This window comes from Carassius auratus, chromosome 10 (genome assembly GCF_003368295.1).
Source record: "Carassius auratus strain Wakin chromosome 10, ASM336829v1, whole genome shotgun sequence".
NCBI classification, from domain to species: domain Eukaryota; kingdom Metazoa; phylum Chordata; class Actinopteri; order Cypriniformes; family Cyprinidae; genus Carassius; species Carassius auratus.
The window spans coordinates 6,983,506-7,011,196 of NC_039252.1; the positions used below are offsets into that span (position 1 = coordinate 6,983,506).

A 27,691-nucleotide genomic window follows, 5' to 3' on the forward strand; every position below is an offset into this window, starting at 1 on the left:
GAGAGAATAAAGGGTTACATCTTCTTTCTTTGTGTGAACATTTGGGCAGTGTTACGCAAATCTTCCCACATCGTGACGTAGATGTGTGGGGGCGTGTTTTAACGAGGCGTTTAGGAGGACGTGGAACAGTCTTATATAAAAAATATCTCTTTGGGTTTGAGATTTTAGTCTTTGCAACTTTAGGGATCTTATCCATTCAAAAGCTTGTAACACTTCAAAGAGAAAGGAAAACTTGAAATCTCATAATATGACCCCTTTAAATCATTTCAAATATCAGTATTCAGTGTTTTATGTTTAAAATGCATTGCATTATTTATGCTTTAAATATGCATTTGTAACTGCAGGTTAAATGCATCCATGTAGCCTCTGAGATACATTACAATGTAAATACATCTAAATGCCATTTCAGATGCGGATTCTAGAAATGTTTTCTAATGTTGGAATGAGAGAGACTAAGTACCAGATGAAGTGCTTCTTATGCTTAAGTTACCCAACGATACAAAATGGGTTCAAACTAAACACAATCTTGCTACTAAAAACGTGAATTAACTATTTTTAATGTAGCATATTTGCTCCTTTTCTATTTTGTACTTTTACTCTCAGTACTTAAGTATGTTTTATATAAAAATATATAATCATAATAAATAAGTATAATAAATAGTATAACTATCACATGACTTTTACTCAAGTAATATTCGAAACGGTGATTTCATCTTCTACCAAAGTCATTTTCTGGTAAGATATCTGTACCTTTACTCAAGTGTGGCTTTCAGGTACTTTATCCACCACTGCATGAGTGTGAGTACATTTTCAGTTAATTTTCATTTTGGAGTGCCTTTCTGAACCAGTGGATCAGGATCTTCCACTAGTGCACTGTAAAAAATTATTTAGCAGTTTAGTTGTTTCAATGAATTTTTTTATGTTGACACAACTTGCAGTTACTGAATTTGTTCATTCAACTAAAAATTGTAAGTTTTCAGTGTCTCAACTAGTTTGAAAGTTGACTGAACTAGGTTATTTGTCCTCATAACTAAAAAAAATTTGTTGACTCAATTCAATAGCAATATCACGTTCACAACATCACTTATCGCGAGATCTCGTCATTCTCGTGAAGGCTGTTGAAGAGAGAAGAAGGTCGTCAGCCATTCTAGTCAGTTTCTCCTCAAAGTTTGGACATTTTACTAGAATACAACTTTGGTAAGTAAAATATTCGTATTCATTGGCTTAATGTGTAAAATTACATTTGTTGTCTCAGAAGAGTAAGTATGGTTTAAAGAGTCTTACATTCTGTATATAAGTTACTGTATGTAAATGTTCGTTTCGCGGCACTCTGAAGCCTCAAAATACAGGCGGTTCCACAGTATTTTCCTTATAACTATTAAAACAGATATTCCCCCATGCGGGACAGCGGAGCTGAACTTATGTGGAGAACAATAAAAATACAGTCTGTATGTATTATTTGAGCCCAGAGCTGCGTTAGAGACCGTTCAAACAGAGCGCGCGAGAGCTCATCGGATCACTGTATGGATTAAGAACGGCGGGAATTTAAAAAAAGGAACTGCTCTTAACCTGACAGCGTAAGACATCCGTCAAAATATTCAACGATGAAAAATTAGGAGATAAAAAGAAGATTACTACTCGAACTGTGTCTTTTCTGTATGTTATAAGGGCAACGAATGAGCAGCACAGATGAGCACCTCCCTCAGAGTTCTTCCGGAGCGCGTAACTTAAGCCTAGTGCTGATGATTATTTTACAGTCTACAGTTCAGATGAAGTTCTGAAGGTAGCGTTACAAACTCTTCTTTCAGTTTTCTGAAGTAACGTTAGTCATTCAAGTGCCTCACTAGAACCTAGTACCCAGTGTAATGCTGCGTGAATATCTGTTTTTATACAGTCTATGGTGAATATACGGTCATAAGTAAATTGCATGCGTTCAAATCTACATATTTTAGAATAAAATTAATAATAGCATATATCTTGTATAAATAGAGATACAATAACGATCGACACAAATGTGTTAAATTTCCTTTTATTGTGTTATAATTATGTGTTGTGTCATTTTAAAGCATCGTCTGGATGGTATAGTTTGTCTTATGCATTTAATACAAACTTGTCAATACATTTGACTTTCTCTGTAAAGATTTATTTATATGTATGTTTATTATTTTACAGTGTTTTAACATGTTTTTGTATTTTTCATGTTTATGATATTTTGGGATGACTGAAGATTCAGCGCAGAATTCAATAATCCTGTGAATGGACCACAGCGAGTCCTTTTGCAGTTATCCATCAAAATGCTATGCAGACATAATGGAAATGGTATTTACATTGTAGAGCTTGGACAAAGTTGTAAGTAAATTTATTTATTTATAAATGCACATCTATTGGAGTCTATATGCTTTACGATTGTAAGGCCCTGTTTAATGCATCCCTTTGTTTTTATTAAAGCACACAGGCTCTGCGCAGGAATTCATCAAGGACATGACTGCTGGGATCACGCTTGTGGATGACCGATCTGAGCACCATCAGTCTGCAGTGATGTGATCCAGGTAAAAGAAGAAGAAGAAATCTGGGTGATCTGGGGTTGTAACACGTTGTGGGGTTGTGTACTGTGTTAGACTATCTGGGACTGGGTCTAACAGAAATAAACTAATTCAGGTTTAAAACAACTTGAGGTTTAGTAAATGACAATTTTCTTTCTTTTTCTTTTTTGAGTGAACCCTTTACGAAAATGTAGATATTTGCATTGGAAAACAGCTTCAAATTTTAGAGAACATAATTTGACATTATTTTCCCTTCAGTTTTATTCCGTGAATTTTCTATAATTGGTATTTAAAATGTCTTTATAAAGTGTTGAATTTATTTTCATAAAACCACCAGATACCCTGTTTTTGGACATAGCCATTCTTTATTATTTTGCTGAATACTGTTTTGAATCCTGAAAAATGTTCAGTGCTAGCATATTGGCCATTAGCAACTTTGCTTAAAGGATTATTTCACCAAGAAATTAAAATTAGGCCATGTTTTACTCATTCTCAAGGCACCCTATGTGTATATGATTTTCTTCTTTCAGACGTATGTTGAATTAAAAATTTTCCTGGCCCTTCAAGGTTATTTAATGGCAGTCGACAGGTGTGTTTTTTTCTCAGCAGTCCAAAAATAGTCAAATAAAATGCACCCATCCATCAATAAAACGTGTCTCACATGGCTCTGGGGGGTGAATAAAGGCTTCCTGTAGCAAATCGATGCGCTTTTTGTAAGAAAAATATCCATATTTAAAAAGTTGTAAACACTTTTTTTTCTCTTCCACTGACTATCATACGTGCAAGCCTAATTTTGTGATTCTACTTTGTGATTGGCGTATTGTTGTCTCTCCTCCGCTCTTCCGTGTTCGTCACTAATCACCGGTGCATGCATGACCCATATGTCCTATTTTCATCCACCCGGAATGGCTCTCACGAAAGTTAGAGAAAAGGGTTTAAATATGCTTTGAATATCATTTTAAATATGTATATTTTTTTTACAAAAACACATTGATTCGCTACAGGAGGCCCTTATTCACCTCTCAGAGCCATGTGAGGTACTTTTTATTATGAATTGATGCACATTATTTGATTACTTTTGGACTGTTGAGAAAAACACCCACCAATTGCCATAAATATTTTTTTATATAATCCGACTGGATTTGTCCGAAAGAAGAAAGTCATACACACTTACGATGCCATGAGGGTGAGTAAAACATAGATGGGTTAACCAACCCTTTAAGGGTCATGCTTTACTCTGAACATGCAGTCCAACAGACTATTATTTAAAAGGAATACTATATTTTCTGATCATTGTATAAATGGTGTGACAGATTAGACACTTAGAATTGGATTAAGAAAAAAAAAACTGAATATGTTGTATTGGTTTGTCACATTTTATGTCATTCAGAAATCATGTAGAATACCAGTGAAGAAAATAATTTCCCCCCATTTTTAGCATAGTTGGTTCTGGGGGTGTATTTTACACTTATCTTCCCATGGGATTTTAAACTCTTTGTGTTCGGCAGAACAAAGAATTTAGTACAGGCTTTTAACAGTTTAATACAGGAAGTCATTTTGAATGTTTCTAAACGAAACCGTTGAGGAGCACCATTAACAGTTGACTTTCATTTTTGGTTAAATTTTTCAAAATATCTTCCACTTGAAGTTGAATTACAATTTGCATTTATTGGTAGCTGTGCTTTTAATAAAACACACAACTTTAATAGTGTATGTACATATGTGTGTTCATTTGTTATAAATGTATTAAGTAATGTAATATTTTTTTCTTATCCCAGCCATCCAGTGACATTAAGGATGTTGAGAAAGAAATTGAAGAGGGCATTCTGATTGTAACTGAGGAGCAGCAATGTGATGTGCTTCCCAAGGAATAACCAACATTGGTCTCATTTGGACATCCTGTCATCACTGACATCTCCCATGTCCCCAAGGCATTTGGACTCCTAATGGGTCTGTATGCAGTGAACATCCTCTACCTCCAGCGCATTAAATACACCATTGAGGCTCTGCAAAAACTTGTGAAGACCAGCTGCTCCCACCATGTGCTCGCTACAGCGGCAGGAACTGTAGGTGTGGAGGAGTGAATGTCCAGCGCTCTCTCCACCCTCAACACCACAAATAAGGTGTCCTTGAGCAAGGCACAACTTCTCCCCGGGTGCTGCAGCATAAATGGCTGCTTACTGCTCTGGGTGTGTGTTCACGGTGTGTGTTCACTGCTGTGTGTGTGCACTTTGGATGGGTTAAATGAAGAGCACAAATGTATGTCATGTCACTTTCACTTTTCAGTGTTCATGATGTGTCCATCAGCACTCTTTTTAGAATGTACATTAAAGTTTATCATGTCATGACTTGGAATATGCATGTTCTCATGTAAACAAATGTTGTTTCCCCTCTCATTTTCTTAAACAGTATGTACACATTTTCAGTATGTAGCATTATGATGGGGGACGAGTTTGGAAACTTTTAAGATCCTTCTGATGTTAACACCTCTGTCTGGTCATGTGCTATGAAATTTAGAATCTGACTGTTTAGATCTTTGTGCTTCCATATGCATTCATTCCATTTATATCTTATTATACAGAAGTACAGTACACTCATTTTTTTTAACTAAGTGTGATATTATATACATATATCTTGGTTTCTAATTTTGACCATGACTTGCATTATGGTGGGGGGAGTGCATGTGAACTTGTGCAGGGTTAATATGCAGAGTTCAACCTTCTGATTTTCATATTGAGTTATGAAATTAAAAACAATCCCTGTGGTTTTGATCTGATGAATTGAATTGCAACTATTTGTTTCTCAATCCCATGCCAATGTTATTTATTATACATCACACTTTCAAGTGTCGGTTCAGATCTTTAGACATGTGTTTTTTTTGTATTTTGCATTTTTTGTTTTGTTTATCAATTATCAGTTGATGTGTTGACAGCAAATTGCTTGTTCAATTTAAATGTGAATGAAAGTGTTGTCTCTATCATTAAATAAATTACATAAAAAAAGTGTTTTGTCATCTTTATTTAAACATTTAAGGCAGTGGAGTAATATTTGTTTATGATTATTGATCGAAGTAAAAAAAAAAAAAAATCCCTGTTGACACAACATGATTTAGTTGACTGGACTAGAAAATAATAGTCAAGTCAACTTTAAGAAATTTGTTACCTGGACTAACTCCACTCTAATTTGAAGTTGTTTCAACAAGAAATTTTTTGTCAAGATAACAAAAAATTTTTAGGCAGCGGGGTAACAAAATATTTTTAGTTGACTCAACAAATTCTTTTTTACAGTGTGGGAGTGTTCAGTGTGCAACAGTACTGTGACTATAAAGAGGATTAACTGAGAATATCCTCACATTTATTTTATAGTATTGATGTGGAACAAAACATTGAGACATTTTATCAGTGTTAAATGAAAAAATATTTGAGAGCAACTACAGCTTAAAAGTTTCTGGTTCAAAATACAAGTGCAAAACATAAAAAAATAAATGAATAAATAATTAACTTTCATATTCACCCTGTAGATTTCAGCATATGTTTGTTGCCAGGAGACTACATTGCTCCTAAAACAATACTGTGTTGTATTTTACCATGTACAGTACAGACCAAAAGTTTGGACACACCTTCTCATTCAGAGTTTTCTTTATTTTCATGACTATGAAAATTGTAGATTCACACTGAAGGCATCAAAACTATAAATTAACACATGGGGAATTATATATGGAATTATATACATAACAAAAAAGTGTGAAACAACTGAAAATATGTCATATTGTAGGTTCTTCAAAGTAGCCACCTTTTGCTTTGATTACTGCTTTGCACACTCTTGGCTTTCTCTTGATGAGCTTCGAGAGGTAGTCACCTGAAATGGTCTTCTAACCGTCTTGAAGGAGTTCCCCGAGAGATGCTTAGCACTTGTTGGCCCTTTTGCCTTCTGTCTGCGGTCCAGCTCACCCATAAACCATCTTGATTGGGTTCAGGTCCGGTGACTGTGGAGACCCCATCACTCTCCTTCTTGGTCAAATAGCCCTTGATGCCTTCAGTCTGACTCTACAATTTTCATAGTCATGAAAATAAAGAAAACTCTTCGAATGAGAAGGTGTGTCCAAACTTTTGGTCTGTACTGTAGCTCAGAGCAACTCTATGCAGTTTTGTGTATTTGTTGGTGATGATAGTCTAGTGGGCAAGTGCACCGACATATAACGCTGTTGTGTTACGAGCGTCCCGACTTTGATTCCTGGCTTGAGGACCTATCTCGACCCTGCCCCCTCCCTTTCATACTTCCCTTCTGGTCTGCTGTCCACTGTCATATTTTAAAGGGATAATTCACTTTCAAATCAAATTTTGGTATGTTTTAGCTTACCTCAAGGACATCCAAGATGTAGTTTTCTTTGTTTCCGCAGTATTTCCCATTTTGTTATTTTTAGGTCAAACCGTTCTCGTGATGTACACGCACTAGAAATCACTTCCGGCACTTTCCGCGCTTGCGCAGACTAAGCCAGAGTGCGCGCACGTCACATCAGGAAGCACTTGCACACTAAAATCAGTTGGATGTGGTTGTGTACAAGAGGTAAAAACGATAAAAATACTGTTCGTTTTCTTACACAAACCGCTTGTTTCGTGTCTTAGGTCATCAATGTGTACTTATGATGGGGGATTGTTTAATTTGGACTCCTCTGTGCCTGCTCTTTGAGGTGGTGACCATAGACCTCCATTATGTGAGTCACAGACAAGAACGGTTTGACCTAAAAATATAAAAATGGGAAATACTGCGGAAACAAAGACACCTACATCTTGGATGTCCTTGAGGTAAGCTATAATTTATCAAAATTTAATTTGAAAGTGAACCATCCCTTTAATAAAAGCAAAAGAGAGAGAGAGAGAGAGAGAGAGAGAGAGAGAGAGAGAGAGAGAGAGAGAGAAAGGTTGTGTATTTTTTCCACTTTGGCGCCCCCTATTGTCAAGTGAGTGGAAATCGCCGTTGTAAATATACCACTGTCATAATTACAGTGAGTAGCTGTACACACACGTGTTGGTACCGATGTCCTTACATTTGATCCTATCCATCAGATGTTCCTACCAGGGTTCACTGCGCATGCGCACATAAATACTGCGTCATTTTTCTCATGCTGAACAACAATAATTAATGTAGCCTATCTGCATTACTGTAGAGGTTTAGTGTTGAGGTAGGTGTAGACTTTAATAAAACACAATCTAATAGAAAAAATATTTATTGTTTGTTTCCAGTTGCTGTATCACTGCGAATATAACACATAATTACTGTATCTGCATTACTGTAAGGGTAGGTTTAGGGTTGTGGTAGGTGTAGATGTTAATAAACCATAACTATACAGGTAGCATTTTTCGTTGTCAAATTGTACTACCCACTGCTTTAATGGAAGGTAACAAAATCTGACAGATCGACATAAAACTGTTAAGGTTTTTGCCAAATTTTCACACAATTTTCACAAAAGAAACTCAGTGAAAGTTTACTAAAAATTATTTGAAACTGATATTTCAAGACAAGAAACTGCATAGAGTTGCTTAAGTGAGAAAATATGATCATGTTATTCCAAGACAAGTACATTGTCTGGCCATGATAAGAACTGAAACGCTATAAAACAAACCAACAGACCCCAACTAATCATTAATAACCCTTTAAATATTGCACATATAATTATTGTTAACGTCCTTCTTTTGTATATATGATACATTCAGATTATTTTAACCACAAAGATTACAAATTCACATCATTATCTTGTGAAAAATGTAGAGAGAAGATTTCAGTGTTGCCATACCGGTGTCCTGACATTTTATTTAGACTTTAATAAAAACGCAATCTAATTGGTAGAAAATAATATTTATTGTTGGTTTCCTGTAGCTGTATCCTTTCTAGCTACAACCGCGAATATAACACATAATTACTGTATTTGCAGTACTGTAAGGGTATGATTAGGGTTGTGGAAGGTGTAGACGTTAATAAACCATAACTTTACAGTAGAATTTTTCGTTGTGGAATTGTACTACCCACTGTTTTGGTGGGAGGTAGGAAAATCTGACAGCGTAGGACAAATCGACAGAACACCGGCATCATAATTAAACAGTTTACCTAGTTATAATAATCAACTTTTTAAGGTTATCACTATGTCTGGTTAACACTGTGTACATTGGAAAGTGTCATTTTTGTGGCTCTGATCTCAAGATCTGTGAAAACAACTCAAACAATGATGGTAAATATCAGTCAGTCCTCTTCACTGTCCACAATGTATTTAGTTCTGACATACTCTCATAACAGTGGTTTGCTAATATTTTGAATGTTTTAATGCCCAAATATGAGTTTGCCTTCATCCTCATTATGGCTACAGTTTACGGTCAGTATTCCAGACCACTTTTCCTTGCAGCATTAATGAAGTATGTTATGTAAATATGCTTTAGCAGCTAATACTGGAAACTAGAAATTATTGACACAACAAAATGCTAATTTTTGACAATAGTCAAGGCCAAAGGTTTGCAAAACACCCTAAAATGTGAACTGTTACTGTACCTTCCTGTGAGTGCTAAACAAATATATGAGCATATCTGTTAAAGTGCATGCTTAATTTGCATAATTATTGGAAAAAAAAACTGCACTGCATGCAAATATGTCATATAATGGAGCAATGTGCAAGTATTATTTATTTATCTATTTAAATAAATAAATGCGTGATAGCTTGATTTTTTTTTAGCATGTTTGCAAACATTTAGCCAGGACTCTATATGGAGAATTTCCATTAAGCTGTAATTTATCACCTACACATTGACATTCACATTACACTTGTGCTAAAATAACTAAACGGGCAGCTAAAACGAATTCTCGCATTAAATATCTAAGCCTTGTTCATTTTTATTTTGTAGAAGCAACATCAATTCACTGATCTGGACTCTATCTAGGTTGTTTATGGAGCATGTTTGCACTATTGAAATTACACAACACTTCATCTACACTACAGCTCAATGCAGGAACACAGTCTTTCGGGGATTCGGTCTTCATACTTCAAAAATAGCATGTGCTCTGATTCACACAATGGATAATTCATGGATATCATACAGTCGACCTGAAACAGTTAAAAACCAGGGTTTAAATCAGCTTTGAGGAAGAATCTTTTTCCTGGTGAAGTGTTACATTCCCCAGATCATTGTCTGTCACTGTCACATTTATAAAGTGCCTCCATCTATTGTGCTTAGAACGGTTTTCCATGCAATGTGAATTTTCCCTGCTACAATACAGGAGTCTCAGTGCCCCCATGAATTCACATCAAATTAAGATATATACATACATACATATACACACACACACGCATATAGGTGCCTTGGAATCTGCATATTCCACATCTGGGACACATGGATAGGTAGCTTTCCTAATACAGGATGACTTGGAATGGCAAGCTGGTCCTGGTATGGAAGAGAGGCTTCAAAAGATGGCAGGGCACTGACTCCAGTCCTGTCTGTCTTTGGCTTCCCAGTAGCCTCCTTTATACATGTAGCTGCTCTCACCCGTCTCTGTATCAGTCCTTTTATCAAACCACAAGGGCTGGTAGCTCTCGGCCTCCTTACCTGTCAAATCCAGGACAAAACATCTGCAGTGAGATACTTTCCTAATGTTTGTAATGTATACTGCCTACTAGGTATATGAAACAATGAGTGGGTGAGGCTCTGTCTTACCCTCTTCTAGTGCGAGGTTGGCCTGCGCCTCTCTCTTCCTCCTCTCCAGTCTCTGACGCTCCTCCAGACACTGTTTCTCAGCGTTCGCTTCATCCCACAAGCCTGCCTCCATCAGCCGTTGGTCAGGACGTAGGCGGCTGTCAGTAGGGGCAACGCCATCCTCCGGCTCATTCAGAGTCAAAGCCAAAGAAGAGAAGTAATGCATGTTCTCAGCATTCTCACTGGAATTACAGAGGAAACAGAGAGAGAGCAGATAAATAGATAAAGACACAAAATTACAATATTTACTTGTTAGCACTGGTGCTCTCATCTTCAGAAAGTTAGGAGCACAATCAAAAAATAACCCAGCCGACACATAACCGACCTTCAACATTGAAATATGGTTGAAATAAGGTCAGGTCTTTTTTCAACGTTGAAACAACATTGCTGAAATGTTTAATGCAGAACAGTTGGAGCAGATAGATAAGACAGACGATTAACAGATAGATAGATAGACAGATAGACAGCCAGACGATAGATAGATAGATAGATAGATAGATAGATAGATAGATAGATAGATAGATAGATAGATAGATAGATAGATAGATAGATAGATAGATAGATAGATAGATAGATAGACAGAATAACAGTCAGACTGACAGATAGACATACAGACAGACAGATAGACAGAGACAGATAGACAGACAGACAGACAGACACACACACACACACACACACAGACAGACAGACACAGAGACAGACAGACAGACAGACAGACAGACAGACAGACAGACAGACAGACAGATAGATAGATAGATAGATAGATAGATAGATAGATAGCCAGACGATAGACAGAATGACAGTCAGACAGACACACAGACAGATAGACAGACACACATACAGATAGATATATAGATAGATAGAGAGATAGATAAATAGATAGACAGATAGATAGACTTACGGCAGAGGGTATTTCTTCCACAGTAGTTTTGGTGGTAGAGTCTGATAGACAGTTTTCTGTTTGCCCTCAGATCCTCCAGAGCCGTGGCTGCTCTCTATGATCTTTGCGCTTTCCATTTTGTCATCCCACGTTCCAGAGAGAATGTATTGGGCACAACCTTCGCTGTCCATCACAACGCCTGTTACCTGTGTACATGCACACAAACATACTCCTGCGGTTACACTCAATGCCCAGCAGAGGGCAGCAGCACACAGCCTCACATTTCACATGCTAGAAAACCATCTGACTGAATGAAGGTGATTGATACACCGACCGACCTTGCGGGGAACATCCCTGGAGAAATAGCTGTATGGGGAGAATTTGAGGTGACATTTGTCCTTGTTCCTGTGGTTCATGATTATAATGTCCCCAGCCTGCATCAGGACAGAGAGTAATATGTTAATAACAATGACTGAGCTGCAGTGATGAACAGCAGGTGTTTGGATTAGACTTAAGTGACATGAACTGAACATTTATTAAGGAGGTTAATAAGATTTATTTCAATTTCATGCCTTGATGGTCAATTAATTTAACTGCATTTCCCACTGACTCAATCCAGAGCTGTAATAATTGTTTCCCGTTTCCTCTGCAGTAGGAAAGACAGGAGCGGAAGACAGATGGAGAAGAGCAGTGTCAATGGTGACTTTTCTCTACCAGATGGAGAGCTGAAGATGAGTAATGCCTCACCACGTGGGAGGACTCGAACCATACAGTTTACTCAAAAATGAAAATCCTGTCATCATTTTATCACCCTCATGTTGCTGCAACCCCCCCAAAAAAGTAAAATCTGACTTAACACATCAAATGGTTTTATTTGAGCACCATAATAAAGATTTAGAAAGAAAGGATTTCAATTTCAACTTATCATACAGCTTGAAAAGACTTGGGCCTGGTTTCACAGACAGGGCTTAGCTTAAGCCAGCACTACGCTATGTTTCAATCATTCATTTTTATTAACATCCATTAGAAAAAACATTCCTGGTGTGCATCTTAAGACAAAACGAGGCCACTGACATATTTCAGGATCAATCAGTACACGTTTCTTTCAGTTGAAACAGCTCAGACTTACATTTTAGTCTGGGGACTAGGCTTAAGCTTTGTCTGTGAAACCCATGGGTTGGAATATAGCACTAAAACTAAACAATTACTTTTTTTTTTGCTTTCATTAACTGAAATAAATAAAAACTTAAATATAAAATAGAAATATTGCCCTGGCGACTAACTGAAATAATACAATTTTAAGTTGAAGTACTAAAACTACTGTCACATGATGGATTACATCTGGTTATTTTCTTTTGGTACCTCCCAGTTCCTGTTTGCCCTTATATGGGTTTGTTCCTGATCTCATTACTTCATCATTGGTTAATACTCAGCACCTGTCAGTCCCTCATTAGTTTCTCATTTAAGCTCTCTCCTCAGTTCTTTGAGTTGTCAGTTATTGTCTTAGTTTTACCCTGTGTGCGATTGTTCTTCATGTGGATTTAGCATCCTTTAGGTTTACTATTTTGATGATCTTCCTCTTCGTTTAGCTTCTTCATGCATTCTCCTAGCAGCAGTGTGGCAACTACTAAAATTAAAATGGATCTAGAAAAAAAATAGAAAAGCTAAATAGAAATATTAATAAAGACAATATAATAATAAAATGACTGAAACTTGAAATTAAAATGAAAAAGTTAAAATAAAAACTAATTCAAAATATTAATTAATATAAAATAACTCATGTGCATGAGCCATTTTTTTATTTAAATCATTTTGGGGTTTGTCAGCACCTGTCCCTATTCTCTTTCATTAAATAGAAAAAAGAGGATATTCTTTAAAGATTCAACTACTGTCATACACTTAGAAAGACGTGTAATATGGAATGTTATGTGTAACACGAACACATAACAAATAAAGAAAAACAAGAAGAAAAAGAAAAGAGTATGAAACCGTACACATACTTGATCTATCCACAGTTTGCCCACAATTATATTGTGCACAGTGGAGGTCACCTTACTCCACACATAATGATTCCCACTGGAGTGGAACCTCAGGTGAATGTTGCCTGCAGAGAGCAAAGAGAGGCACTGTGAGCAAACAGCAGGAGAAAGAGGGACATGTACATGGAAATAAACGCAAACAAGTTTGATTCACTCTTAAAAATATACTGAAGCTGCAGGGAGAAATGCAATAACCTTCAGTATATAAGGCTCTATAAAAATAAAAACCATTTCTCAAATGAATTTTTTTATATTATAACATTTGTTCTGTCAATCAATGTTTTAAGGTAACTCTGGATTGTATACTCAGTGTATCACTAGAAACTGGTTATTAGTCTAAAAGGAGCCATGACTGATGGATTTTGTATCTGTGTCTGTGTGTAATGATCTGATGTGCTCTAAAGGTGACTCATAGCTCATGATGGATCACCTAGCGGCATGATAGAGATGTATTTGCCACGGAATTTGCTGTCGATGGTGATCTCCTGCCACAGGGTCCAGCCTCGCTGTGATATCACATGGTGGGCAGCCGCCGGAGGGTGATGACTTATCTGAGAGAGCGCGTGAGAAAGAACTGATCAGTGTGTCACACAATCACTGACAACATTTAATGTATTAAATATTATTAGGTAATTAAATATGTTCACCTGTTCACAGATGGAGCGGTATCCGTACTCCTCCACGCGGTCCAGCTCATAGGTCTCTCCCAGCAGGGGGTTGAAGGGCTTCCCCGTGCGGTGGACGGTAGTTGAATAGGACGAGACGGAGAAGGCGGCCACCAGACACATCTGCTCCAGAGAGGAGTCACAGCGTGCCGCCCGGTCCAGGAGCTCGCTGTATTCAAGATCCTCTGTCAAGCGCTGCAGCATCGATAACGGCTCGTTGAAGTTCACCTGGAAGTGAGGATTCAGACACACACCGATCCATGTCAACATGCTGATCATAAAGATTTTGAGAATTTGAAGGTTCACCCCAAACTGAAAATGTTCTGAATATTTACTCACCCTCAGGCAAGCCAAGATGTAGGTGAATCTGTGTCTTCATGTGAACAGATTTGGAGAAATATATCATTATATGTGACCCTAGACCACAAAACCAGTCTTAAGTGTAAATTTTTCGAAACTGAGAGTTATACATCTTCTGAAAGCTAAATAAATATGTTTTCCGTTAATGTATGGTTTATTAGGATTGGACAATATTTGGCCGAGACACAATTATTTGAAAATCTTGAATCTGAGGGTGCAAAAAAATCAAAATGAGAAAATCACCTTTAAATTCTTAGCAATGCATATTACTAATAAATAAAGAATCCTACTGATTTTTGGCATAAGAAATAAATCGATAATTTTGACCCATACAACATTTTTTGGGCTATTGCTACAAATATACTCCGGAGACTGGTTTTGTCGTCCAGGTTCACATATCACTTGCTCACCAATGGATGCTCTGGAGTGAATGGGTGCCGTCAGAATGAGAGCCCAAACAGCTGTTAAAAACTTCACAGTAATCCACACCACTCCAGTTCATCAGTTTATGTCTTGTAAAGCAGAAAGTTCTGTGTTTTGAATAAATGAATCAATCAATAAGCCCTTTCAGCATAAAAACTGTAAATTCTGGCCTAAATACAAGTCCATAATCCATAATAACGCTTCCTGTAGTGAAAAAGTCCATGCGCTGTTGTTCTCTAACAGTCAAATCCACCCACATATTACAACTGTTTTGGACTGTTTCTACTTGTGAATACATGCATATTTCTCACCTGATTCAGATGAGAGAAACAGTGTTATGAACAGAGGACTTTAACCAGAAGCAACAGTCTGAAGTGAAACATCTCCTGATGGATTTGTTCATCACACACATGCAGCTTTGACTGGAGTATTGTGGATTACTGTGATGTATTATTCCTCCTGTTTGGACTCCTGTTTGTGCAGAAGAACCAAATCCATTCCCATGAAGAAACAAACTCGCCTACATCTTGGATGGGAACATTTTCAGCAAATCTTCCTTTTTTGGTTGAACCATTTCTTTATTTATAACAATCGGGCATTATCTCCCATAGCTCATAACTCTGTTGTATATAGGCTCCTCTTACAGGCATGGGGATCTTAGAGAGCTCCTTTCCAATGCAATTCTTCATGATGCTCCACAGGTTCAAGGAGTAGTTGGGCTTATCTGGGATACGACAGCGTCTACCCCTGCGCAGGTAGCTACCAGACCTGTCCTGTGTACACAGAGAGAAAACCCTATAGTGAACAAACATCTATTTAAGATGAATGCTATTTGGCATGTGTGGTTCTCTTTGGATATGTTATGTTTAAACAGAAGCTTAAACTCACATTGTCCTCCTGGCTCCAATTACCGGATAAACTCCCACTGGTCACGGTCTGATTACTGCTCAAGTGTTTAAGACATACACACACAGAAACACAAGCGAGAGCGGATATATCAAATAGCTTCTTACTGTAAATATGTGTTGTACTCACAAGCCACACTAGGGGAAGATCATTCATTATTCAAGCACAGAGTAGATAAACAATGTACAGATGCTGAAAAACTATTTGCTGTGTGCAATATTCCCCACTATAACATTATTCCACTTAGCATCCGCTATCATACGATCTCTCGTGGTGTGATCTGTATATATGGACCTGTGTTGTGAGTGATCGTCTGCAGGCACTGTGATGAAGGCGGGAGAGTCTTCCATGGCATCAAAGAACTCTATATCTTCATTCTCTTCACTGGATTCTCCCTCCGGTGTCCCCTCCGCCCCTTCTGAAGAGCAACACATGGACAATCTCATTTATTGACAGGGTCAATATTATAATATGACATTTGTACAACATTCGCATAAAACTGAGTGTTGCATTTTAAGCCTGGCATAATAACATGCATTTAGCATCATATTTATTAGTGTAAATAACATTTTTTTAACTTACTAGAATTGTGCTATTTAAATATTTGTCACACTTTATTTTAGGGTCCAGTTCTCACTATTAACTAACCATTAACTATGACTTTTGCGTCAATTAAATCCTTATTTGCTGCTTATTAATAGTTTATAAGGTAGTTGTTAAGTTTAGGGTATTGGGTAGAGTTATGGGTGTCATGCATTATATGTACTTTATAAGCACTAATAAACAGCCAATATGTTAATAATAGACATGCTAATAAGCAACTAGTTATTAGTGTGAATTGGACCCTATACTAAAGTGTTACCATAATATTTACTTACTGATTATTAGTACATTTTAGTAATGGAGGGACATCATTTTTTTTAATGTTTATTTAAGAAGTCCTTTATGCTCATCAAGGCTTTACTTATTTGATCAAAACACATTGAAAACATTAATATTATGGAATATTATTGCAATATGAAATAGCTGTTTTCTTATTGAATATATTTTAAAATGTAATTTATAAAACCTAAGAATGTCGGCATCATTACTCCAGTCTTCTTCAGTGTCTCATGATCCTTCAGAAATCGTTCTGATATGCTGATTTGCTGCTCAAGAAACATTTATTATCATTATCAATGTTAAAAACAGTTGTGCTGCTTATACTTTTGTGGAAACGGTGATAGCTTTTTTTCAGGATACTGAAGATACGAAACTGTTAAATGGTGGTGTGCATTAAAACTATAAAATATAACTTCAGAATCAGAGTCAAAACAACTAATATACCTTTTTAAGGCTGTTTGTTCTTAACACTCAGTGTAGAGAAAACAGCAGCTTGGACAATCTGCAAAACATCGCTTATTGTGCTCTACAGGTAATAAAAATACCAGCTGAAAAGCCTCACTATTGTGTGTGCTGGGCGATTCTCTCCAGGCTCTCTCCAGACTGTTGTGTTGTTTGGCTAGCTGCTCGATAGTCTCCTCCAGGTGGTGGCGCTGTTCCCGCTCATACTGCAGCGCGCGCTGCCACCGCCGGCTGTGTGCCTCCGCTAGATCCACAAAGTCCTGGCAGGCCTGATCCAAAAACCAGATTCATCACAAATCCAGCCATTTGTAAAGTTAAAATGTGTATGTTTATGCTAAAGCGGCAGGTTTAATATGCAGAGTCAACTACAAGTAAGCCACTGAGCCTCACATTGATCATAGCATTGGAAGTGATGCGGAAGAGAGTGGCTCGCTCGTTGACGGTCTTCAGTTTATCGACGCCGTCGCTGGCGGCCCGCAGGTCCTCCAGTTCACTGAGGGAGCGCTGGAGGGCCGCGCCGTGCTTCCCGATCAGCTCGTTGCAGGTGCTGAGGTCTTCAATCTTGCTGGCCAGAGACTTGAGCGACCCCTGGATCAGAGCTCGATCCGGCTGGGCTAGTGGACCCTCGTCTCCAGAGTCATCTGCACAACAGTTACACGGAGAGATAGATGATATAAGTCAAGCACAGCTCTGTTTTTACTCTGATCATTAACAGCTGGTATATGTGGAAGTGACAGTTCATTGATCTGGACATCCACAGGGAAATGTATTACTTTTTTATTTTTATATACACTATTTTAGGAAAGTGATTATCTTATGTTTAATATTCAAAGGCCCTCTAAATAATGTAAACACAAATATAACTATGATATACATTAACTATAAATGATTATTAACAGAACGTGGTCTTTATAGAGACTTAAATGAACCCCAATTCATTTTGTGATTCAATAGTTATGAAGTGGGAAAAGAAATAGGACAATTCAGGTCATCTTATAATATATTAAAGCTGTAGTCGGTAACTTTTGACGCTCTAGCAGTTAATAAACAGAACTGCTTGCGTCTTGCGGAAGAACATCGTAGCCGGAACTACTTCTCTCTGTTTATGTCTATGAACAATCACAAAGGTACTGGGTTACTCCGCCGCGGTAACCCCGAAGCAATCTAAAATAGTCCGAATATAAACACTTATTATAGGTGCACCCTAGTGATTCAGGACAAGCTAAAAACATGGTTTGGGAAATGGATTCATGGTGTACTCACTTATTATATACATTTTTCTACATTTTGAACACAAACAAAGTTACGGACCGCAGCTCTGATTGGTTGTTTCTTACCGGGAGCGATGTATTTCTGCAAATAGCAATAGGACCACTGGGAGGAGCCAGAGGAGCTGGATTTTTTCACAGATTATCTCATATTCTACTTTCAGGACATAATGACAGGTTTAACAAATATGTCAAAAATATATTTTTACAAAAGTTACCTACTGCAGCTTTAATATTATAGTAACAAGTCATCCTGTGCCCCCTTTTTGTTTGTTCTTCTTTGCAAACTGAAGGATGATTCAGAATGATTCCAGTGATGAACAGAAAGTATGGCGTATTCGTTTGACTAAGGGAAGTTATTGTGTGTTATGATGTTCTGCAGCCAACAGAGATGGTGACTGCAGCGCTGCAAACTTTATAAATAGCACAAACGCACACAGACGCAGCGCTGGAGGGCTCTGACGTGACAGCTGAGAACTAAAACCCTCCTTTTGTGGAGGGCTTTTCAATTACAAGCATATTTTCCAGCCAAACCTTAAATGGATGCTGAAAAATGACCACAGAGATGGAAAGAAGTCATGATGGGAGGAGATGGAGAAAGTGTGTGTGTGAGAGAGAGGTAACACATTTAAACAGAAAGCAGACAATCACAGGGAGAGACCCAGATTTAGATTTCACTGTAAGCTGAAGGACATCACAGCTGAATGTGTGCAGTAAGTAGCTGACAGAGTGTGAAGAGAGGCGTCATAATAACCAGCGACCCATTCAAAACACCAGATTTCTGTGAATGAACACGGTTACCATGGAAACAAGGTCACACGCAATCGGGAGGACAGCTATTTTTAGAAGCTATAAGGAAAATGAAAAAAAAAAAAAAACGGCTAATGCGTTGGCTTTACCTGCTCTCTTACACAACATGGCCATCACTGACTGGAATACAGACGAGAACAGGCTGTGAATTGCATCTTGTGTGACAAAACACATTTTTGATAGCACTTGCTTGTGTGATCCTGGGGCGTCTGCTTGAGGAGAAGAGCAGAGCACACGCTGGCACACTGTTAACTGAAACTCACTCAGTCTGTATATCAGAGACTGGAGCTGAAAGGGTAGAAGCGTGACCTTTAAATGACCTGCACCCTGATCAGATCATCAGCTGACCCTGTATATGTTATATCTGGCATGCAACATATCTGAATGATTTCTGAAGGATCATGTGACGCTGAAGACTGTGATGATGCTGAAAATCCAGCTTTGATCACAGAAATAAATGACTTTTGAAAATATATTCAGATAATTTTAAACTGAAATAATATTTCACAATATTACTCTTTTTACTATATTTATGATCAAATAAATGCAGCCTACATATGAAATTGTTAAGAATACTTAAGCATTGTTTGCATATTTAATAATACAAAATAATTGATAATACATGAATAATAACAATATACATTAATTATAATATAAGTTAGATAATAATATAAGTTAGACAAAGACATTAAACTATTTGCAACCATTTACATTTTACAACTTTTGAATACAACTCAAAAGTTGTATTCAACCATTTACAACTTTTAATAATAATAATAATAATAAGTTGTTTTTCATTGAATTATTATTGTTTTTTGTGGTGAAAAGCAGAAAAAGTAAATAATATAACTAATGCAAACATATTTATCTTATGTTTTTCCTTGTAATATTATTTATTTATTATGTAGCATTAGTATTTATATCATTTTAAATAAAATATGGATATCGGTGATTGGGAAATATAAGCATAAAAGCAAAACAATACCTAGTTAAACTTTTGCTGGTTAGGGAAAACAAATTAATTCGTTATAATAAAATAATGTATGTCTTTGCAACATACTATATAGATATTTTGAACAAACTAAATGAGTATTTTTGAGTATTGTTGTTCAGTTCACACAAAAATATAAAATAACTACTATTTAAAAAAAAACGTTGTTCAAGCTACATTTTTACATTTGCTAGCAGAACTTTTTGCAAGTACAATTTTTATTTTTTTCAGTGGGGATCAACTGAACCCATCATCTGCAAAGATTACATGATCACTCGAATGCCAGCTTCAGTCATTTTACCCAAACTGTATCTAAGCCAAAGCACCTTTAACCCAATCCAAACAAAAGACTGCCATTTTCTGCTTGCCAAGAAAACAATCAGGGGAAAGTGGATTAGTGTGGATCTCTCGAGAGCTGAATCAAAGGAGAGAATGAGAGCTCCTCCAGTCTGATGACCCACATACAGACATTGTGTGCCTGCGTCTCCTGCCGAAGGTGCTCGACTGCCTCGTCTTACATCACAGAGCCACATCTGCAGCAGAAGGAGTCCTGAAGCTGGCATTAAAATAGAGAGAACAGGGCAGACGTAAGAGGAAAAGGGAAATCAATTAAAGATCCCCTTCCTCTGACCTGCTGGAGATACACGAGTGACTCATCTCTGAATAACCACACCTAAACTAACAGCAGATCGCAGAACAGGCGAGATTCAGCGTAAAAGACTGGAAGGATCTTCGAAAAACAGGCGACGGTTAAGATCACTGGCTGTCTGACAATCCAATTTGTCCCATCAGCCTGCTTACTCTGTATCACAGATAATCTGCTCTGCACCGAGTCCTGTTCTAAGTTCCTCACACTTACCACACTCAAAGAAACTTCAACGTGGACTCGTTTAACACCAAGGATTTGCTTGGAACAACCTAGTAACACCCTGACAACTGAACACAGGCAAACACTTCTCACATTACTTCAGAAAATGTTAAAACGTAGTTCTAAATGTAGCATATTGTGCTTTTGTGCAGTCGGGCATTAGCTCCATAGGTTTCTGATTCAAACCTAGACTAAGCTGTAAGCACTGAATGTCTTTAGCCCATAAAAGAGTGACTACATGCAAGCATTAACATGTTATATTAAATATGAATTGACTGATAGAGTAGCCACAATGTGCTTCAGAGGATCTATAAAAATACGCTCATTCCTGTAACTTATAATATAAAGCCACTGCATACAGTTCTCTGAAATTAAAGCTAAAGTAGTATGTAACATTCCATTAAACTTACAAACTAAAACACAGGCTATAAGCATCGATGAACTCTGAATTTATTGTCCACTGAGACAAAAGGCAAATGTCTTTGCATAAATGGCAATCAAATATAAGTATTTATAATTTTTCCTACCTTTTCTTGAATCACTGATAAATACAAAGCAAGCAATGCTTATTTAGTGAAGATGATGTTAAAATGTAGCGTCTCCTCAGTCACCTTCCCAGCTTCCCTCCCATCCCTCTCGCTCCTGTTTTCCTTCTCCCCCTCCCTCTCTCCCCTCACATTCTCCAAGCTGCACGGTGGGCGGAGCTTAACAGCTCTTGTAAATGCAATCATGTAGGAGAAGCCGGACACAGTTCAATTATTTGTACAATTAAAATATATTTGATTGTTCTCTCAAAATACAAGCACTAAGTTTTGTTAAGAAAAAAAATCCTCAGAATTGAAATAAAAAGATTTCTTAAAAAATATCAATAGATAAACAATGAAATCTGTCTATAAAATATAAAACAAAAATGATATTTTTTGACTTTGCATAATACTGTGCATTTATATATATATATATATATATATATATATATATATATATATATATATATATATAAACAATCTTCATAATAATCATGAATAATACTACCCCCCAGTGGCATTTGTGTAAAATAAATTTATTTTGAATATTTTTTTAATGATTATAGAAAATACTCAAAAAAAAAAGATGTTTTGCCTTAGCAATAAAGAGGCAAATTCCAGTTGTTTACTATATATTGCTTATATAAACTATAAGTTTTTTTTTTTTTTTTTTTGATTGAGTTAGGTTAAAAATGTACATCAGCTATTTCTTGATAGTACTTCCCACCGTGGCTCCAGTCAGTCATCTCTCACACACCTCCTCACTCTGTTTTCTCTACCTTTACCCTACCGACTACTTCAGAGATAGTGGGTCTGATAAATAAATCAAAATCTTCGACTTGTTTATTAGACCCTCTACCAACTCCTTTAGTGAAAGCTTGTTTTCCAGCCCTGTTGCCACTGATTCCTAAAATTGTTCACGCTTCACTTGTTTCTGGTTCTGTGCCTCCATCTCTTAAATCTGCTATTATTACTCTGTGCTTTTAACCATACTTGTCCTTCTTGATTTGAGCGCTGCTTTTGATCCTGTCTCACATAAGTTACGACATTAGCTTCTATTGGGATTACTGGCACTCCTCTGTCTTGGTTTAGGTCATATCTTTCTGGACGCACTCAGCGTATTCAATTAAAAAGTTTCAGATCAAGAACATCTACAGTCACCGCTGGTGTTCCCCAGGGTTCTGTTTTGGGCCCGCTTCTTTTCATTATTTATATACTCCCTCTTGGCTATATTTTAAGGAAACATGGTATTCATTTTCATTGTTATGCGAATGACACCCAACTTGACCTGTCTGTCAAACCAACTGGTTAATTTCCTTCACCATCTTTGTCCAGCAGTTTAACTGAAATTAAATAATGGGTTTCAGTTAACTTACTGAAGTTAAATTGGAACAAAACTGAGACCCTTCTTGTTGGCACTACATCTGTTTTGTCTAATCTAATTGTTTTTCCTTGTACACTGACAATAATGCAATCTGTCCTTCTTCTCAGGTTAAAAGTTTGGGTGTTATCATGCATAGCACACGGTCTTTTGAAACTCAAATGAATAATATCACACGGATTGCTTATTTCCACTTGAGTAATATTAACCGTCTCCTTCGCTTTCTCTCAAACAATAATACAGCAGTTCTTGTTCACGCACTAGTCACTTCAGGTGTAGACTACTGTAATGCCCTCTCACTGGTGTTCCCTCTAAATTGCTACGTAAGCTCCAGAATTCTGCAGCTCGTGTTCTTTCTAGAACACCCTCTACTGAGCACATATCTCCAGTTCTTCAGCAATTGCATTGGCTTCCAGTAAAGTATCGCGTTGAATTCAAGATCTTGCCACTTCATAATCTTGCACCCCAACACCTCACTCAACTTCTTCAGGTTTACACGCCTTCACATGCTCTCAGATCCTCATCTTCAATTTCTCTTGTGGTACCATGGATTTGACTAACCACCATGGGTGCCAGATCTTTTAGCTATGCTACCCCCTGCCTATGGAACTCCTTTCCTCCTGATATTCGTAACAGTGATTGCCTGCTGACTTTTAAAACCCGTCTTAAGACATATATATTTTTATACAGGCTTTCTTATAATGTTTTATTGAGTCTTTACTGAACTTTATCTGTACATGTGGAGTGTTTGTTGTGCGTTTTTGTGATTTTTTTTTTTTTATCTGTGTTTTGTGTTTGGGTGTGAGATGTTTTGAACCAGGAAGTATGACCATATTAGCCCGGTCCTGTCAACACTGCTCTGGCTCCCTATCAAACATCGTACAGATTTTAAAATATTGCTTATTACTTATAAAGCCCTGAATGGTTTAGCACCTCAGTATTTGAATGAGCTCCTTTTACATTATAATCCTCTACGTCCGCTACGTTCTCAAAACTCAGGCAATTTGATAATACCTAGAATACCAAAATCAAAATCAAATACCAAAATCGGGAAAACTTCCCATAACACCCTATGTACTTGCTACATCATTAGAAGAATGGCATCTACGCTAATATTAGTCTGTTTCTCTCTTATTCCGAGGACACCGTAGCCACCAGATCCAGTCTGTATCCAGATCAGAGGGTCACTGCAGTCACCCGGATCCAGTACGTATCCAGACCAGATGGTGGATCAGCACCTAGAAAGGACCTCTACTGCCCTGAAAGACAGCGGAGACCAGGACAACTAGAGCCCCAGATACAGATCCCCTGTAAAGACCTTGTCCCAGAGGACCACCAGGACAAGACCACAGGAAACAGATGATTCTTCTGCACAATCTGACTTTGCTGCAGCCTGGAATTGAACTGCTGGTTTCGTCTGGTCAGAGGAGAACTGGCCCCCCAACTGAGCCTGGTTTCTCCCAAGGTTTTTTTCTCCATTCTGTCACCGATGGAGTTTCGGTTCCTTGCCGCTGTCGCCTCTGGCTTGCTTAGTTGGGGTCACTTCATCTACAGCGATATCATTGACTTGATTGCAAATAAATGCACAGACACTATTTAAACTGAACAGAGATGACATCACTGAATTCAATGATGAACTGCCTTTAACTATCATTTTGCATTATTGAGACACTGTTCTCTTAATGAATGTTGTTCAGTTGTTTGACGCAATGTATTTTGTTTAAAGCGCTATATAAATAAAGGTGACTTGACTTGACTTGAAAGGCGCCATTAAATAAAATGCACTTTTTTAAAATAAGGGATATTCAAGACATAGGAAGACATTTTATGTAGGAAATCATTTTACTGTTCATTATGTTCTCAGACTTTAAATGTGAGTTTAGATTAAACTGGTTGGTAAATCTGCGCCAAATAATTTCTGATTGTTTATGATCATTTTACACATTTGAAAATAATACTAAAATTTCCAAAACTGCAAAGTATTGGAAATATCTAGTATTGGAAATACCCAGATTACAGCCCTGCACACCAAGTGCATTCTGGGATGCTTTTGATTGGCACTGCGAGTGTGACCCATCACTCACCTGAATGGGGCATCATTTGTGTGGCGTTTGCTTTGGCCTGCTGCAGAGCAGAAACCCAGCGCTGACACTCGCCCTCTGAATACGCCTTCAGGTGGTAGCTCCGCCCCCCACTCGTCAGCACAAAGTGACAGGTGTCGCCCACCTCTATGTGCACCGTCGCCAAGGTAATCGTGCCTCGGCAGGTGTGTGCCATTTCTGCTTGAGTCCTAAAGACAGATTTACATATACACAATCACATATTGATGTGAGTTTAAGAGGGAGCTAGCTGAAAGTCACAGATCCACAGAATCACAAACACACTCTTATAATAGTGATAGACTGATATATCAGCCTGAATGATTAACTGGCCATTCAAAGATGCTCAACATAACTGTGTCAGGCTCAAAATCTACCAGCAGCCTTGCCAACAGATAATGCAGTTTCTAAACAAATACTTCAAAATTGAGAGTTAATTATTGCATATCATTATGAATTTATTATTGTGAGTAATAATTGTGAATTTGTTTTTTTAAATATTGTATATAATTGAGAAAATGTTTATTATTATTATTATTTTATTAGAATTTAGTCATTTTATTGTGATCAATCATGCTGTAAATAACATGTGAATATATTATTGTGAGTAATTATGCTGTAAAAATAATTTACTTTTATTATACCATCATTATGAGAGAATTTATTATTGTGAGTAATTGAGTAAATATTTATTCCAATTGTTGTATTATTATGAGTGTTATGGTATAGAAATTACTTTTGGATGTAGGCCTTTATTTGTGATAAATGATGCTGTAAATAATATTTTTTTATTTTATTATAATGAGTGAATTTATTCATGAGTAATTATTGTGTTAAATATTTTATTCTATTATGTGAAGCTTCATAATTGTAATTATTGGGTAAAATAATTTCTTGTTATTATTGTATTATTATGAGTGAATTTGTTGTTGTGAATAATTACTAAGAAAATAATAATGTATTGTTTTTTTAATACGAGTGACTTAAGTATATTAAGAAATTATTGGTATAAATTATTATTTTTATTATTTAATTATTTTGATTACATTTACTATTCTGTAATAATTATAGAAAGTAATTTTACATAATTTTACTGTTCTAAGTGAATATATTGTTATTGTGTGGGGAAAATATATATTTGATTTGCATTTGATCATATAGCTTAATCAGAGCATCATTATTATCATATCCACAGAAACTGCAGTATAGCAAGCTAATATGTACAGCTGCAAAGATGACAAGGCCTCTGAAGGGTACAAAAGCAATCATCATGTGAGAGTACATTAATAATAATAATAAATAATATTCAAAATAGAATATCATTTTTATTTCAGAGTGTCCCCAAAGGAACACTAAACCAAGTTTATGACACTGACTGAGCATTTCACTACTTTACAGACTGACAGATTTCACTGAAGCACAGTATGCTCTTTGAAACCTTCTCGAAGCATCCTGGAAAACATGATAATTAGGTTTCACGCGAACTTGTGGATTCGTGCGGCTACGAAATTCATGTTTATTTTTTCATTCACTGTATGTACAGTATAAAAGTATAGTATAAAAACACTGTACATTAAATAGAGTTTTTCAGTAAGGCCCTCTTTCCTTGAATTGAAACTTGATCTAGATGCTCCAGATGTCCTCATTACTAATTATAAACAGGACAGGAGAGGCATTGTTGCACCACTGACAGCTCAGACTTGTGTTTAAATATGTCAGAGGTGCCCACAGGAGCCAACACGTTTTTAATTAGAACTTCTGAGCAACCCGTATCCCAACTAAGGTCAAATAATGTTAAAAGGGTGAGACAGCAAAGTCACGCGCGCCGCGATCGAGTCCCGAGCGCATCAAAGCGCGCGCAGCGTTACCTGTAGTACGACAGGAGGCCGTTGCTCAGGACGAACCACCGTCGCTGGTAACCCTTCAGGTAGTTGGTCCATTTAAAAAGCCATCCTTTATAAGCGTCCGGGCCGGGACCCTGCGCAGCTGAAGGGGACGGAAGGGTCCGAGCCACCAGCTCGGTCATGTTGAGTGCTGCTGTCTGTCTCAACGCTGCGGATCACGCGCCAGACACCTGCCTCACCGCGCGCGTCCCGCCGCATGCATGCAACGCACAGAGGGCATGATCGAGCGAGGAGTCAAATTTGCGGCCACCGCGAGGAGAGGCGGCGCTTCCCAGAGATGTGATGGGAAACTGATGCTGCTCGGGGGAAACACGGCGGATGACGCACAGATTGCTCAGAATCTGCCATATGACGCAAAGACATTAGAGAGGAGAACGGATGCACAGGCTTTAAAAAGCTCAAGAATGTGCATCCCGAGATAAGCTTTGCATGAATGCGACAGCTAAGGCTGCATCTGATATCGATTAGATTCTTGATCCTTGTATTATGGCATTTTGGTGCTGTAAAGTCACGCGCTGTTTTTCCTCTCCGGTTTATGTACATTGCATTACTGAACTGATGTATTGAACGCAGCTCGCTGTGCTAGCCACGAGATGGCGCCACAGTAAATAGTGATAGATAGTATAGTGTGTTTATTATTTACTCACACTCGCGTGGTTATGTTACAAACCGGATATTTCTGTGGAATACGAAAAGGTTCATTCTCAAGCATCTTCTTCACTCAGCTCTTAACTAAAACAGAACAAAAATATCATAAAAGTAGCTCATACATGAACGTCTGCAAGATGTCTGTTAAAGATCACTAACATCTGTCAGATGTTTATTATTTGGAATTATTATTCAAAAGAATCTAGCTTTCTACTAAGCTCGCAATTAAGTCACCAACTCCCCCTGGTGTTGTTCTAATGCTGTCCTTCTTTCCTTTAGAGATGTCAAAAGTAGAAATCCTT

General features: G+C 37.4%; 1 protein-coding gene and 1 long non-coding RNA gene across 2 annotated transcripts; one reads left to right on the forward strand and one right to left on the reverse strand.

The window, feature by feature from the left end:
- Positions 1 to 2,290: 2,290 nt before the first annotated feature.
- Positions 2,291 to 4,381, forward strand: LOC113110434 (uncharacterized). Its single transcript, XR_003293129.1, has 3 exons — positions 2,291 to 2,349; positions 2,449 to 2,549; positions 4,322 to 4,381. It is a non-coding gene; the product is annotated as an uncharacterized LOC113110434 (long non-coding RNA).
- A 3,518-nt stretch (positions 4,382 to 7,899) lies between these two features.
- On the reverse strand, positions 7,900 to 27,288 carry osbp2a (oxysterol binding protein 2a). The gene is made up of 14 exons (XM_026274576.1): positions 26,706 to 27,288; positions 24,823 to 25,028; positions 17,287 to 17,537; positions 16,997 to 17,165; positions 15,847 to 15,970; positions 15,535 to 15,589; positions 15,291 to 15,419; positions 13,846 to 14,091; positions 13,629 to 13,749; positions 13,160 to 13,263; positions 11,498 to 11,593; positions 11,181 to 11,365; positions 10,241 to 10,461; positions 7,900 to 10,132 (listed from the first exon to the last, which is right to left on the reverse strand). The coding sequence occupies exons 1-14, from the start codon at positions 26,861 to 26,863 to the stop codon at positions 9,990 to 9,992; spliced, it is 2,208 nt and encodes a 735-aa protein (XP_026130361.1). The 5' UTR covers positions 26,864 to 27,288; the 3' UTR covers positions 7,900 to 9,989.
- Positions 27,289 to 27,691: the final 403 nt, after the last annotated feature.

Bases quoted from the DNA above. Each gene is read 5' to 3' on its own strand.
- osbp2a (XM_026274576.1), bottom strand. From the start codon at position 26,863: ATGACCGAGCTGGTGGCTCGGACCCTTCCGTCCCCTTCAGCTGCGCAG. The intron at 25,029-26,705 runs GTAACGCTGCGC...ATCTGTCTTTAG, and splicing joins GGCCTCCTGTCGTACTACAG to GACTCAAGCAGAAATGGCAC. The intron at 15,971-16,996 runs GTGAGGCTTTTC...GTTGCTCTTCAG, and splicing joins ATCGCCCAGCACACACAATA to AAGGGGCGGAGGGGACACCG.